Source organism: Furipterus horrens, unplaced genomic scaffold (assembly GCF_987537825.1).
Source record: "Furipterus horrens unplaced genomic scaffold, mFurHor1.1.pri manual_scaffold_6, whole genome shotgun sequence".
NCBI lineage: Eukaryota > Metazoa > Chordata > Mammalia > Chiroptera > Furipteridae > Furipterus > Furipterus horrens.
Genome location: NW_028327176.1, coordinates 131,493,474 through 131,510,120, shown reverse-complemented (window position 1 = coordinate 131,510,120; position 16,647 = coordinate 131,493,474). Strand labels below are relative to the sequence as shown.

General features: G+C 39.7%; 1 protein-coding gene across 6 annotated transcripts in view; it reads right to left on the bottom strand.

Annotated features, from left to right (window-relative positions):
* The window catches only part of ORC3 (origin recognition complex subunit 3), a 70,172-nt gene that overhangs the window by 41,278 nt on the left and 12,247 nt on the right, over positions 1 to 16,647 (bottom strand). For 2 of the 6 annotated variants that reach the window (XM_090279654.1, XM_090279655.1), the window contains exons 4-9: positions 16,049 to 16,193; positions 13,606 to 13,710; positions 13,054 to 13,205; positions 11,541 to 11,674; positions 9,567 to 9,726; positions 8,015 to 8,128 (exon numbers count right to left, since the gene is read on the bottom strand). In XM_090279654.1, coding sequence (XP_090135780.1) covers positions 8,015 to 8,128; positions 9,567 to 9,726; positions 11,541 to 11,674; positions 13,054 to 13,205; positions 13,606 to 13,710; positions 16,049 to 16,193 — 810 coding nt within the window. The remainder of the gene's footprint in view (positions 1 to 8,014; positions 8,129 to 9,566; positions 9,727 to 11,540; positions 11,675 to 13,053; positions 13,206 to 13,605; positions 13,711 to 16,048; positions 16,194 to 16,647) is intronic. The other 4 variants (XM_090279656.1, XM_090279657.1, XM_090279658.1 and 1 more) reach the window with 3 other exon arrangements.

Below are 16,647 nucleotides of genomic sequence, written 5' to 3'. Positions count from 1 at the left end.
ATTTATGACACAAATATACTTAATAATGTGACAATAACTGCAAACAGTACATTAATGGCTACATACCTAAGGCTCCCATTTTGTGGACAAGGTCAGAATATTATAATATCTTAAGTATAAACTAAAAGAAACTAATATAAATGGGTAAATTAGCTATTTTCAGAAGTAACCCACTTACAATAACAGAACAATAAATGTGGTAGTGATGGGAATGGGGTTCTAATTGATGCCCCAAAACTCGTAAGAAAATACCAATCTAAAGTCAGTGTAAAAAGTGGTCTGCTAAATAAATAAAATTGTTATAATGGTAGAAGCTTTGCCTACTGATAAAAAGAATAATAAAAAATGAGGATGGCTAAAGAAAATGTATCTTTTTAAATTCAGTTTTACTTCTTGGAGGAACACAGTCGTCGTCGGCAGCCGTCCGTCTCGAGAGACGATGGTGTAGCTTCTTAAGAGTCTATCTGCACCGCCGAGAATGACTGTGCAGTCCGACTCGGGAGTGACACGGTATCTGTCTCCTCCCGTGTTGAATCGACATCTTGCGATGACGCTGGAGTGTCCTCTCCAGTGAAGCTGAAGCTACAGAGCCTGGGCAGGGTGATATGGAGGGTCTGCTGTTGCCCATGCAGCAGACCCCCCCTCTCTTCGCAGCTGAAGGGTCCAAGGGAAAGACGGAGTCAATACAGCTTGGCTTCAGGTGCGCCGCAGGAGTTGCCGGTGTTGACTACAACGTCAAACCGCCTTAGGGACTCCGGCTCCGGATTTTCTGTCGGGGTTTACTCCCTTAGCCTTTCCCCTGAAGAGGTATGCCGCAAGGCAGCGGAGGTTTTCTGGAGTCAGAGTTTTCCTTCTCTGATGTACAGTATCGGATAGATATGAGATTCTAGTAACTTAGAATGCTGTAGTCTCCATAGTATAAGGGAGAATGACTTTCCAGATTCTACCATAACTGGTAAGATATATCCCCTAACTCTCCAAATGTTAAAAGCTTTGACTCTAAGCAACCTTCTCATGATCAGTTTGGTTTTTCCAGATACCTTGATACTGGAGTGACAGTCCCTACATAATAGATAAAACACATTTTGATCACTGAAAAGTATCATTCCCCATCCCAAATTAATAAATTAACATGCTAAGTTTACATATCATCCTTAAGGTATTTGAGCTTGATCCTTCCTGGGTAAACTAACAATGAATTTCTGAGCCTACAGAGGTGAGGATCAGAAACCCAAGGCTAGAGGAAATCCCCCAAAATAGTCCCTTCTGGAGGAAGTGTAAGGCTGTAAGGCAAGGGGCCAGCCTAACTTAGAAACAAGTACAAATTAGAAAGCGACTATTCATGCCAAGTGTTAAATTATCTTTGACCATATCAATGTAATCTGATTTCTTACTTATATTTTCCAATTAAACTAATGTGATAATACTTATTCTAAGATTAACACCACTTCTTAAGCATATGAAAAACAAAAATCAAACATGATAAGGAACTTCCTGGGGAGGAGGAATGTGGGCAAGTCACATGAGCTAGAGTAGAGCTATGAAGGAGATAAGAATCCAATATCACTTAACTATTTTGTCCAAGGGCATTCTCAATATCTGGGTCAATTAATGAGTTGGTTAACATATCCACCTAATGTGGGAAGGACTTAAACATATGCAGAATGATCATATACCCTATTGTCCCTGGTACAGAAATCAGGACTTACACACATTTCACACTGATTTGGAAAACTGGACAAATGGATTCTAAATGTTCTGCCACTTATTAACTATGTGAACTTGGCCAAGCTACTTAACCTAAGCCTGCTTTTTCATGTGCAAAACTGAGGATAATACATATTAATGAAACAAAGGAAATACTTAGTAAAGCGTCTAGAACAAAGGAGGTGCTTAGTCAATTACCAGAAACCTATAAAATCATCCAATCTGATTCCCCTTATTTTACAGATGAGAAAAATGAGACCCAGAGAGATTAAGTAACTCGGTTAATGTTCTTCTCTTCACTCACTTTTTCAATGGTATTTAAGACTACAGTTTGTATTTCCTAAAACTATTTATTCCATTGACTTCAGTGATATTCTGCTTTCTATTAGTTTTCCTTTTTGTTTTTAGTCTCCTTTCCTATTGTTCACTCTTATATGTCAGTTTGCCTAACCCTTAGTGCTTTCCTCACTCCTCTGCTTTGCCTCATCCTCATTACATGACTTCAACTACTACCTTTTAATGATAATCCTAAATATTTCCGGTCCAGGTCTTTCTCCTCAGTGCCAAATCTTTATATCCAACACACCCTAAATTAACCCTATTCCAAAGAAAGTCACCCTTTTCTAACAAACTGGCTTTGATTTATATGTTAACATGTACACTTAATAAATGGTACCAACCTCCAAACCATCTGCCAGACTAGAACCTTTGTATCTGTCACTTATGCTCCTCTCTTACACATCCTATCATCCCCTTAGTCACCATGTTGTTGATTCTATCTCATCCTAAAATTGGTTTCCTCCACTCTAGTCCCACTACCTTAGTTTAGTCTTTGTCATATTATGTCTACATTATTGCAATAGCCCTCTGATACACCTGGCTCCCTCTACTGTTGCCTTTACTTGGAATGTTCTTCTAATTCTGACCTGGACAGCTCTTCTGCCTTAGGATACACTTCTAGTCTCCTACAAAATCTCCAGGAACGTTTCTTTCAGAGCACTGACTCAGAACTATGAATGCAGGTTTATTCTTCTGCCTCCTTCATTAAGCAATGAGCAACTGGAAGGCAGACATTTTTTTGTCCCCTGTTCTCCAGGGCTCAACATACATAGTGTTTGGTTTTCAGTAGGCTCTTGATAAATACTTATGGGTAAATAAGTCATCATCGTCATCGGCAGCCGTCCGTCTCGAGAGACGATGGCGTAGCTTCTTGAGAGTCTACCTGCACCGCCGAGAATGGCTGTGCAGTCCGACTCGGGAGTGACAATCCCTGCCGCACTTGTTACAGGTGAAGGCAGATGGCTGTTGTTGCTGCTGTTGACGCTGCTTCCGCCTCGATCTTTTCTGGACCGCCTCCTCGTTGCGCGCAGCCTCTGCGCGTGACGTACCTTGCCTGACCGCGAGCCTCCAGGCTAGGCGGTCATCTGCTTGAACTTCCCATGTGTTGAGATTGATGGAGCATTGTGTCATGTCCTTTTTGCAGATGTCTTTGAACCGCAGTTTTGGGCGCCCTGTCATCCTCTGGCCTTCTGCTAGCTCGCCATAGAGGAGGTCTTTGGGAATACGGCCTGCATCCATTCTTTTGACATGGCCAAGCCACCTGAGGCGTCTCTCAATAAGAACTGCATGCAAACTGCTCATGTTGGCTCGCTTCACCACCTCGGTGTTGGGAACCTTATCCTGCCAGGCGACATGCAGGACGCGTCGCAGGCACCTCATGTGGAAGCTGTTGAGTTTCCTTTCGTGCCTTGTGTAGGTGGTCCACATCTCGCTGCCATAGAGGAGAGTGCTGAGTACGCAGGCTTGGTAGATGCGCAGTCTGGTTTTCTCAGTGAGGCTGGAATTGTTCCACACTCGCCAGTTCAGTTCGGCCATAACTGTGGCTGCCCTGGCGATTCTCCGGTTGACCTCCAAGTCAACTGACAGAGAGCTCGAAATGGTGGACCCGAGGTAAGTGAAGTCGTTGACAACCTCCAGGGTGTATCCGTCGATGGTGATGCATGGGGGAGTCCCCGTGCCTTGAGCCATAACGTTCGTCTTCGTCAGGCTGATGGCTAGTCCGAACTCCTTGCATGCGTGGGAAAGGCAAGTGACTAGCTGCTGGAGTCCCTCTTCGGAGTGTGATGTCAAAGCTGCGTCGTCGGCGAAGAGCATCTCACGGATGAGCACCTCTTTGACTTTGGTCTTGGCTCGTAGACGGGCCAGGTTGTACAGCTTGCCATCGGATCTGGTGTGAATGAAGACACCCTTGCTGCAGTCCTTAAAGGCGTATTGGAGGAGCATGGAGAAGAAGATTCCGAACAGTGTAGGCGTGAGGACGCAGCCCTGCTTTACTCCGCTGCTGACTGGGAAGGCCTCAGAGGTTGCGCCGTTGTAGGACACCGTGCTGTGCATGTTGTCGTGAAAGGACATGACCACAGCAAGCAGATGTGGTGGACAGCCAATCTTCCGTAGCAAGCTGAAGAGTCCGCTTCGACTGACCAGATCAAACGCCTTCATGAGGTCGATAAAGGCGAGGTAGAGTGGTTTATGCTGCTCGTGACACTTCTCCTGCAGCTGGCGTAGGGAGAAGATCATGTCCACTGTTGATCGGCCAGCTCTGAAGCCACACTGGGACTCTGGGTAGACGCGGGAAGCAAGGGTCTGCAGGCGGGCAAGAGCGACCCGGGCGAATACTTTGCCGACGACGCTGAGGAGAGAGATGCCCCGGTAGTTGTTGCAGTCGCTGCGGTCTCCTTTGTTCTTGTACATGGTGATAATGTTGGCGTCTCTCATATCCTGAGGGATGTAACCCTCCTTCCAGCAGAGACAGAGTACATGGTGGAGCGGCTGTAGCAGGACTGGTTTCCCGCTCTTTAGGATTTCTGGAGGGATTCCGTCGCTTCCTGGTGCTTTCCCGCAAGCGAGGCGGTCAATGGCTTTGCCGAGCTCTGCCGCAGTAGGTGGGATGTCTAGCTCCTCCATGACTGGTAGGTCTGGGATGGCGTTAAGAGCAGTGTCTGTTACGGTGTTCCTCGTTGCGTACAGCTCGAGGTAGTGCTCGGTCCACCGCCGCATTTGCTGTTCCTGGTCAGTGATGACCTCACCTGTCTTGGACTTAAGGGGGGCGATCTTGGAGGGGATTGGGCCTGTTGCCTTCTTGATACCCTCATACATTCCTCGTGCGTTGCCTATATCGGCGGCTTCCTGGATGCTTCTGCACAGGTTTAGCCAATAGGTGTTGGCACAGTGGCGGGCGGTCTTCTGGACTTTGTTCCTGGCAGCCCATAGAGCTTAAAGTGTACTGGGAGTGGGCGTGGCCTTGTAAGCCAGTAGGGCCTTCCTCTTAGCCTCGATCACGGGTTCCATTTCTTCCCAGTGAGCCTCGTACCAGTCAGCGTTCTTCCGCTCTTTCTTCCCGTAAGCAATAATGGCGGAGTTGTATATGGCGTTGCGGAGACGTGGCCAATTGGATTCGATAATGTCATCTGCCGCCGTTCCCTCGCCGAGTGCATCTTCCATCCTGTTGATGAATTGCTGGGTCTTAACTGGGTTGCTGGCACAACTGGTGTTGATGCGTGGGCGACCCTTCATCTTGGAGTGGTGCAACCTCTTCGGCATTATGCGCACCTTGCTTACCACGAGGGCATGGTCCGTGTCGCAGTCTGCACTGTGGTAGCTGCGGGTGAGGAGGGTGCTGCCAATATCCGTTCTTCTGGTGATGACGAGGTCAAGCTGGTGCCAGTGGCGGGAGCGGGGGTGCCTCCATGACACCTGGTGGATCTCTTTGCACTTGAAGAATGTGTTTGTCACGCACAGGCCGTGGTGACACGAAAGCTCAAGCAGTCGCTGACCATTCTCATTGATCTTTCCTCTCCCAAAGTTTCCGAGGCAGGTGGGCCAGGCCATGTGGTCGGCTCCTACTCTTGCATTGAAGTCTCCAAGGAGATAAAGAGCGTTACTTCTGGGGATCTTGGATAACGCTTCGTCCAGTGCATGGTAGAACTGTTCTTTCTCTTCGGTGGTGGCGCAGAGGGTTGGGGCATACGCGCTAAGAATGCTGACTGGGCCGAAAGTTGTTGACAATCGGAGGGTAAGTAATCTCTCTGTGCCTCCTGTGGGTGGCTCTATGGAGTTAACAAGCGTGTTCTTCACAGCGAACCCAACACCGTGCTGTCTTGGTTGGTCCGGAGACTTCCCTTGCCAGTAGAAGGTGTAGTTGGTTTCTCTGATAGTTCCGTTGTCGGCCAACCGGGTCTCCTGTAGAGCCGCAATGTCGATGTTTAGTCGTGCCAGTTCCCTGTCGATGACGGCGCTTTTCCTGGCACCATTGATCCACGGAAGGTCTGCAGTAAGTCCGGGACACATGGTCCTGATGTTCCAGCTAGCGAGGCGAAGAGCTGGAGGCTTCTTTCTTGTTGTTTGCTTGGAATTGCCTGGTGCGAGTGTTTTGTGGCCCACTTTTCAAGAGACGCCTCTCTGATCCCCACGCACCCAGTGGGGCAGGTGAGCCATGGCGAGACGGCACCTAATTGGCTGGGGGCTGCCCAGCTTGAGGCGGGCGGTAGCTGTCCAGTGAGGTGCGATGACCTCTCCCACCGTCAGAGGAGACCCCTGGCGCTCGTTTCCTTCGCCAATCGGATGAGCTTATAACCGGTATCTGTCTCCTCCCGTGTTGAGTCGACATCTTGCGATGACGCTGGAGTGTCCTCTCCAGTGAAGCTACAAAGCCTGGGCAGGGTGATATGGAGGGCCAGCTGTTGCCCATGCAGCAGACCCCCCCTCTCTTCGCAGCTGAAGGATCCAAGGGGAAAGACAGAGTCAATACAGCTTGGCTTCAGGTGCGCCGCAGGAGTTGCCAGTGTTGACTACAACGTCAAACCGCCTTAGGGACTCCGGCTCCGGATTTTCTGTCGGGGTTTACTCCCTTAGCCTTTCCCCTGAGGAGGTATGCTGCAAGGCAGCGGAGGTTTGGAGTCAGAGTTTCCCTTCTCCTTAGCCTTTCCCCTGAAGAGGTATGCCGCAAGGCAGCGGAGGTTTTTGGAGTCAGAGTTTTCCTTCTCTGGTGTGCCCTGACTGGAAGATCGAACCAGCGACACTTAGCTCGCAGGCCGACGCTCAATCCACTGAGCCAAACCAGCCAGGGTGGGGTAAATAAGGACATGAATAAAATGAATAAGAAGTAAATAAGAAATGGTTATAGCTCAATATCATTTTATCTCATATATTGCTGAGCTAAATAATACTCTCTTGCTTTAATATACTTAAAAAAAAAATCTAAATTTGAGCCCTGGCCGGGTGGCTCAGCTAAACAAAGCATCTTCCCATATATCAATCGATGTTTCTCTCTCACACCGATGTCTCTCTAAAATCAATAAACATATCCTTGGGCGAGGATTTTTTTTTAATTAAATTGAATTAAAAAACATATATTAGCCATAGCAAACCACTAAAGTGTTTTATGTGGAAGAACAGTACACAAGGAAAGTAATTTATAATCATCTAGGTACTACATAAACATAAGGTATTACATTGCACTTTTGTACTGAAGGTTACTAATATATAGGTTTTAATCAACTTGACAGCTGACATGTGTTCACAATGACTACACTTTGCTAAGGTAGTTTAGGTAGTTGCCAAGAGAGGGGAATGATATTAAGCTTTAAACAACAGAATAATAGTGTCCGTTTTTAGTTTAAAACAGATGCTGTGAAGCTAGGTTTGTGAATTTTTTGTCAATTTATGAAACCTTAGTGAAAATGCATTCTCAATATATAAAAATAAGTATAAATGAACACACACATATATGTGCAGGGGACAGCAAGCTATAACTCACAGCCTATTTTTATATGGCCCAGGAATGTTTTTTATATCTTTAAAGGGTTATTTTAAAAAAGAAAGAAGAAAACGAAGAATATGCAACAGAGGCCATATGTAGCATGAAAAGCCAAAAATATTTAGTATCTAGTCCTTAACAAAAAAAGTTTGCTGACCCTTTATATATAATATTTCCTAGGTAGAAAGTTAACAAGTTCTCATCAGATTCTTAAAAAAAGGTCCCTTTCCCTCCTACCTCCCTTAACATGGTTAAGAATCACTGGAATGGAGGGAGGCCTTTTTCCATTTTAATATCCAATTAACATATTCTCTATATTTTTGTTGCAAGGTAACAAAGCAATGATAGAACCTAAAATAATATAACTTGGATTTACTTATTCTAGATTTTGCCATTTAAAATGCCTTATAAATCATACTAGTCTGTTTGAAATAACATGCAAATTATTTAGAATCAACTTGTGAATTTTCAAGGCCATCAGTGTCTTCTTACCTGAAGTCCTTTTATAAAGTTCTGAATTGAGAAATCATAATACAAAAAGATGCTGGTCAGAATCTGCAACACCTTTTCACTCAGCTTAAAGGGAAACTGAGTTGTAAGAAGTAGCTGAAAGAGATAAATGGGGGGCAGGACACACTCCTTGTTAGTCTTTACTCTTCATAAATATCAAGTATAAATAATGAGGCAAAGAATGAGACTATGACACTAACTATGAAAACTGTAACAATAGGTAGGCTTTTCAGATCAAACATCGACTAAAATTTTACACAACAGTGATAATAAAGCTATTCATATTCATACAACATGTTCAGAATCAAAGATGTTCATCATCCTCTATCTAATCTCTAATTTTAAAAAATTCAGCCTATGAACTATATAACCCCTATTCTCCCACAAGAAGCCACCAAAGAAGCTGCAAGCTTTGGTAATTCTTGTTATCTAATTTCTTTTTCATCCCTACTGATACACAGTAATTAACAGTACACATTATGTACTGTTAAGTCAAAAACCCCAAACTAGCAAATGTCTTTTAAAAATATATAAAATAGATGAATTTGCATTGTTCAGCTAATTTTCTTTCAATGGTCTATAGTGAAGATTTTACATCTGAAAATGAAGTCATCCTAGGCTTTTTAAACAAAAGCATGGTTATAGAACACCAATTGAACTTGGCTACAAACCACGCAATTTTAAATACTACAGCTGGAAAAATTTCCCCTAACACGTTAGTAAACCAATGGATACCACCTTTATGGGGTAAAAATGTAGAAGTGGGTAGTAAATAAAGGGAAGGCTGTCATCTGTTTACCTGACACAAGCAACATAAAGCACACCTTAAAGAAGCTAAATCTAGCAACAATTTGTGAAAAGTCAATACAAAAGATTGTATCTTATTTAGGTAGAAACCCAGTCTATGGTCTGGGAAAACATCATCAGCATGACAGGAAAAAGTTCACTAAAAACTTCAAATTATTTAATGTTAAATCTGAGTCAAAACATTGTCATTGTTACCAGGAAGTCATTACATTTGTAAAACTTAAAAAAAAAAATGTCCTGAATTGGTATGGCTCAGTTGGTTGGGCATTGTCCTGCAAAGCAAAACATCACCAGTCTGATTCCCAGTCAGGGCACATGCCTAGGTTGCAGGTTCGGTCCCCAGTCAGGGTATGTACGAGAAGCAACCAATTGATGTTTCTCTCCTCACCTCTCTCCCTCCCTACCCCTCTCTAAAACAAACAAAAAAACAAACAACAACAACAAACAATTTTCCACTGAGTAATAACTGATTGATTGATAGCCATACATTGACAGACATCATTCTTTTCATAAATATTATATTTTATCTTATAGTGTTATAAGTATTTCTATTTTAGGTAATACTATACCATATAAAAACCATTAAATATAGAAGTATTAAAATATGTGAAGGAATATATGGTTCAATACCATACTTTGAAGAGATGTATATTTATATTTATATTTATAATTATTTTTGGGAGTTTTCTTTTCATCCTATTTCACTGATAAATATTTTTCTTTTTACCTTATCAAGTACTGTAGTCAGGTGCTCCTCGCAAGACAAAGATTGGAATATTTCTATACACAACAGAGATGATACTGCATGAGGAAGCAACCGATGAATGATAATAGGAGATGTGGCAATTCCAAAAATGAGTATTAGTGGAAATTCATGTAGATGTTGACTAGTTTTAAAAAAAAAAAATACAAAAGTGGGATTTTTTTTAACAAATGTATTTCAATATGCCATATTTCACAATAAGACCTTTATTTTTATGCCTGCTTTGTAAGACATTGATAAGGAGTATCATTCTAGATACTAAAATTTGCTAGTTACTCATTTTCCCATTAAAGTAACAGAGACATAGTTGGTGCATGGGATGACACTCAAGTAACTGAGCCACCTGGCCAGGGCTGAACATTATTTACTGATTCTTGGCACTACCAGTAGGAACACAAATGACTTTCACAAAGTAAAACAATACTCCCTTTGAGAGCTACTGTAGGTAAGTCCCATGTATCCTGGCTGATGATTTTGCTAGCTCCTTCTTGTTAGCTATTGCTTTTCATATCCTAGCTGCATACAGTTCTACCTGCATAGGAGTAAAGTACCTGGAGTCTGTCACTGTTTTAAGTTCCTTTTTCTTACTTTTGATGGAAAAGTAGTCACAGGTCTGAGCTCCATAAAAATAGAGCTTTTCTGTCACTATTTTGTACTGTGCATTTTTCCAGCATGTTAAGCAGTTCAATATTAGCATTTAGAAGTCTTAGGATCTAGAAATCTTAGTTTAAAAATGGGGGGAAAAGGGACTATCAAAATAGAAATAAGTACATTAGTAAATTATAACACAATATAACTTTAAGGCAAATGTAGCCATAACTTTTTTTTTAAGATTTTATTTATTTTTATTTTTTTAGAAAGAAGGGAAGGGAGGGAGAAAGAGAGGGAAATAAACATCAGTGTGCGAGAGAAACATCAATCGGTTGCCCCTCACACGCCCCCACCTGGGGACCTGGTCCCGCAACCCAGGAATGTACCCTGACTGGGAATTGAACCAGTGACCTTTCAGTTTGCAAGCCTGTGCTCAATCCACTGAGCCACCCCAGCCAGGGCTGCAGCCATAGGTATTAAGCAAGGTAACATACAGAAGAAAACAAAACAAATTATATCTTTAAAAATATACCATGGGATGCCCTGGCTGGTGTGGCTCATCGGATTGAGCACAGGCCTGCCAACCAAGAGACAGCTGGTTTGATTCCCAGTCAGGACACATGCCTGGGTTATGGGCCAGGCCCTCATGTGGGGGCCTGAGAAAGGCCACCCATCTATGTTTCTGTCCATCTCTTTCCGCTTCCCTTCCCTTCTCTCTAAAAAATAAAAATAAATAAAATCTTAAAAAAATAAAAATAAAAATGTACATGGGTAATGCTTGTTACTGGATTTTAAAATAGAATTAGTTACTTCAATTCTGAGTCTCACAGGCTTGCCTTAAAGATGCAATGAGGTCATGGAAGTAGATTCTTATTAGAAATATTATATAAAATAATGCTTTTTAGAAAATGTTCTTGCTCAGTAGAACTAACTCAAAATATTTAAGGGTGAATAGGAAATAGAAAGTAAGATCTGATGAAAATATCTCAATATGCAGTAGGTATATATTTAATGGCCAAGTAAGAGACCGACAACCTTGGTGAAAGAAACTATATTCTATACTACCTTATGCTAATTTAAATTGGTTAATTTTTGTCGTGATTCTCATTCTTTTATCAAAAAGCAAATGAAAATCTTATAGGTCTCTGAACATTCAATTATATGGAATTTGAAATCATCCTGGTTTCCATACATTTGTTATTAATATAAAGATTAAATTGCAATTTGTTTTCTCCAAAAAACAAAAAACAAAAAAACGGGGTGGTGGGTGTGCTTTTTTAAGTTAAACATTGTATATTTTCTTAATTAAATAAATTTTGCACAAAAAACAGGTGATACATCATCTACCTGCTGATAATTATGAAGTCTTGTAGTACTTTTGTGGTGAAGCTTTCCATATCCTTTAAGATAAGCACAACAGGAGGAGACTGCCACTGGCTAGAAGAAGTCCTCTTTTTCCCTGGCTTTCCTGGGTCTGTCTTCTTTAAAGCCATTGTGGAAAGAAGGAGTTAAAAGTAAGCCTTACCAACCAAATAATGCTATACATGTATATATAGCTGCCTTTACATTTCACAGTAACTTTTTTTTTTTTAAATTTCTCCCACATAATAAATAGAAACTCATTCTAACAGTTATTCGCAGAATCTTTCTATCTAACATGGGAGTAATAACCAAGAAGAAAAAGGCTCAGTAAAATCTATAACACATATGAAATATTTATATTTTCTGCTATCTGAAGAAAATGACATAAAAACATGGGAAGAAGAGAACATTCTCTATAAAACTGAATTTTCTGTTGGTATGATGTCATAATTGGCTTTAAAATAACAACTAGTAATTTTAATTAAAAAGCACAACGAATAAAACTGCTCTGCTACCCTGACTGCTGTGGCTCAGTGAATTGAGCGTCGGCCTGTGAACCAAGTGTCGCTGGTTTGATTCCCAGTCAGGGCACATGACTAGGTTGCACATCAGGTCCCCAGTTGGGGGTGTGAGTGAGAGGCAACCACACAGTGATGTTTCTCTCCCTTTCTCCTTTCCTCTCTCTCTAAAAATAAACAACCAAATAAATAAATAAAAACTGCTCTGCTACTGTGAACTTTCAAGTTGAAAAGCATCTTAAATATCATCTAGTCCAATCCCAATCTTAAATTGAATGCTGCGTTTGATTTCTACCAGATATAAAATTCTAAATCAAATTAAGACACTACAGTAAGAATTAGAACCAGTACATACTGCAAAAGGTAACTACACTAATGATGACTTCAGCAAATACATTCATCAAAAAATATCACTACAGTATTTTGTCCCTTACTACCTGGCTACACAGCATCATAAGCTAAGGCTGTGACTTTATGGTACAGAAATCCATGATTCACTAGGTTAATGGAGCTTCTTTTTATTTATCTGTTTGTTGAATATAATTTACTTAGAGAGCAATTATTCCCCAAGAATTCTAAACATGGAACTAATTAGATTCTTAAAAAATATATATGGCTGTTTCTTATTGGACTAAGTTGACAATAGATACAGCATGATTCTATTAACCTTATAGCCATTGTTGCAGAGATAAAATCTGCAGCAGAACCAATTCCAGATGCTCTTTTGTCACTAGATGATGTTCTCCCACAAATAAAATGGCCTTGTAAGAACTTAAACTTTTACCAGGAGGTAAGCTGCAAACTGATAAAAGAATACTTTTAAATTCTAATAGCCTTAGGAAAAACAAGTAGCTACTATTAAGTTAATAGCTAGTGCTGCATAAGCATACCGTTATTAGAACAAAACAGTACTGTGTTTAATATAATTCCATGCCTCTTCAATCATATGCCAATTTCTTGGGAGGAAACTGTCAGTTTACATTTACCTGGGTGACATTCATATACCAATGGGAAAGAGAGTCCATTGAACAATGTGTCTTTTTCTGGATATCTTTTTCCTCGTCCTTGGATTCCACATCTACATGGCAGTCCATCAGCTGTGAGAACAGCTTTTTCAAAAAATGTTTCATATCTGCAAAAGATAAAAGAAAGCTTATCACCCTTAAATTTTTATAGAACTGAAACTTCTTAACCAGTAGATGACATTACTGTATTTGAGTAAAATGTATTTTTCTATACTTAACATTAAGTAACGTATCATTTAACATATTGACTATTAATGTTCATTAGTCTCCTCTCCTTAATATTTCAATTTCATTAATTAGAACTAACACTAGGCCAAAGCTTGTATTGCCTATAATAAAAATGTTACCAAAACAAATATATAAATATAAAAACTATTATACTCTTCCTACAAATAAAAAGGGATAAAAAAAGCTTGAGAGAGAGAGACAGAGGGACACACAAAAAGAGATGGAGAGAGGACTAAAGAGATTTGTAACACCGAGGTTATTAAAGCATTTATACTTTACCTGGACAGTCTCTAGCTTGCAATGAGGCTACATATGGAGTGACATTATTCTGAAGGGCTTCTGTTAGACTTCTGAATGTTAAATCATGATCTGTTACATTCACACCTATGGGATTATACATCAATATTACACCAGCACTTTTATTATTAATAATTTAACAACAAAAGCTATTTAAGATATCAAGTGAATTGCTAAGTAAAAATATTTTACAACATGATGAATAACAGGAAACAAAAATATACACTGCATAAATGACGAGATCTCTAGCAATAATAGAGATCTAGGGGCACACACTATACTTATTTGTCAGTAAAGGTACTCAGCACAATTTCTCTTTTTAAAAAAATTACTAGGGATGTGTAGTTGACCCTTTAAAACATCTTAGGAATAATTTCATCCTTTTGTCACATTCACAAAGAACTCTTTAAAATAATTATTAAAAAAATAAGGATTATAGATTCCAGCCTTACTGTGACCCTCACTTAACAACTGAGGAGAATCCAATCAGTAATATTATTTATGATCACAGTAGTAAATATAATAGGTAAAGTGTATGCTGAACTGATTTCCAAGCAAAGAGCCTAAAAACAAATTATAGTTTTAAGGTCCTGTAGGTATTTACTAAACCCTGACTCTCGTTTCCACAAATCAGAATTTTAGCCCTCTGAATGCAGTTATCAGAATTGAGTGAAAATTTCCCCACAACTTTGGAAAAAAGTCTATTAACTGATAACCTCCCTAACATTGCAATCTGTGATTCTAGAAAGCGCTTTGGCAGTTAGGCAGGTGCCAGCAGCAGATGTTTTGAAACTACTTGAGGCTTGCTACTATGGAACCTCAACTGCTTGTCAGAAAAGGTTCAGGATCAACCAGGCCACTATCAATAATCAACACTTTTTTTCTAGGAAAGCCAACACATAAAAATGTTGGCAGGCTATTTTTAAATGGACACACACTAAAATAAATAAATAAATAAACAAACAGACATATACCATTTAGAAAACAGAAAATGTACAATTACACTTAAATATCTTTGATTTTTTTTTTTTTTTAAGTATCAAAATGATATTCCTAGCATGCATTATGGTCTAAGATTGTGATACTACATCTCTGAACAAATTTAGGAGTTGACTAAACACTGGCTTATCTTGTCTGAGTTTATAAGCTATTAACACTATGTTCCCTAAGACAATGGAACTATCTGAAACAAGATAATCAGCAGCTTTAACTGGAAAAATGTTCTCCTCAAACCCCTGACTTTGAAACACATGATCTCCATTAGTTTCCTTCCTACTTTCAGCAGTACACAGAGAAGGGATTTAAACAGTGCTCTCACAACAATCTATCAGCCTATGCCTCTTGATTGCGTTTTTCTCATTCCACCTCCAATTACTGTAACATGGCAGTATACAGAAAGAAAGCACCCAACAGTACAAGCCAGCCATCAGTTTCTCATCCATAATGGAAGGGGTTTTGAAATTAAGTGGCAGGCTGCACTGAAAAGCTGGTCCATTGCATTATAAATCATTCCACAGTCTTATTATTCAGAGGGGTCTCAGGATCAGTAGCATGGGCATTAACTAAAGGCCTGTTAGAAATGCAGAGTTTCAGGCATTAGCCCAGACCTATCAGTGAAAACTTTCATTTACTAAGATCCCCTGGAGGTCATTTGTAGGTACAATAAAATTTGAAAAGTACTGCCGTGAATACCAAGTAGATAAAAAACAGTATTAGCCAGTATTAGACAGAAGAATTTCTTATCTCAGACCCTACTAGTATAAAAACCCTGAATATCAAATTGAAGGTGCAATAAGAGTAATTAGAAATCCACATAAATTCAACTTTCTTTTCAAAAGCAATGAAAAAAATTTGCTAATATTCCAAAGAAAAAGTTTTCATTAACTGCAATCCAAATGTTTGGTTAAAATAGAACATTAATGATGAAAATTTAAGTAAGAAATTTAAACCTGCAGTCTGAAAGCAATTTATATATAATTCATCCAAACTGACTTTTAAACACTTACTCCTAATACGATATTATATAACAATACAAGATTGAAAAACTATGTACAGGGAAATAAAATTAAGGTCATAAGAGTAAATGCACTGAAGAGATGATAAACATATTTTTAAAATCTATTAATATACTGGTTTCTTTATTACTGAATTCACATCTATTTTCATAATAAGAAAGAAAAGAGTAACAGAAATATATTTCCCCATCATTTTTCAGACAAACAGTTGAGGAAGATACTAGCTAATCGAAATCAATTTCTTTTAATTAACAAATGTAAGATCAGCTTTCATTGGTTTTGAAAATATGCCCAACACACTATAATTGGTTTCATTCTGTAAATGAGAGAGACAAAACAGGCTTATCAGGTTATTCCCTACTATTCTCAACAACAAAACCATCAATTTAAGAAAACAAATATGTACATACCTAGAATAAGGGCAGCAGTTGGAATTTCTCTGAGTTTTATTTGATAGCCCCAGTCTCTTGAATTCTTCTGGAATCCAGAACGAGACTTTTGCAGAAATCTGATTAGACTGTCAAATAGGTTTTTATTTAATTCCTCTTGCAGTTGCTACACAGAACACACAAAACTTTGATTACTAGTAATAATCAGATGCGTCTAAATTTATGAAAGAATACTGTCAGGAATTCAATTCCAAAGATTACATGTAAAATTATAATCATAATGAAATAAAAAAAATGCTTTCCCCTTAGATTTCCAGTGATTAGTGTTTTGGATTCCCTCATTAAAGAATCTCATTTATTCATTCAATATTGACTAACCACTGTACAAATGAGTCTCTACCCTAAAAAAGAAATTGAGCAAGAACACTTATAATAAAAATGTGTAGAGTGCTATAATATAGGAATAAAGAGTAGGACCACCCAACTTAAGATGAGGAGGTGCTATATCTGAGCCAAAGCATTAGAACAGGTGATGGAGGAAGTGATGGTAGCTAATAGAAAGAAAGAATGGGGGAGTAAAGGAGGCAAGGAAGGAAGAAAGCACCAAACACTTGGGGAAC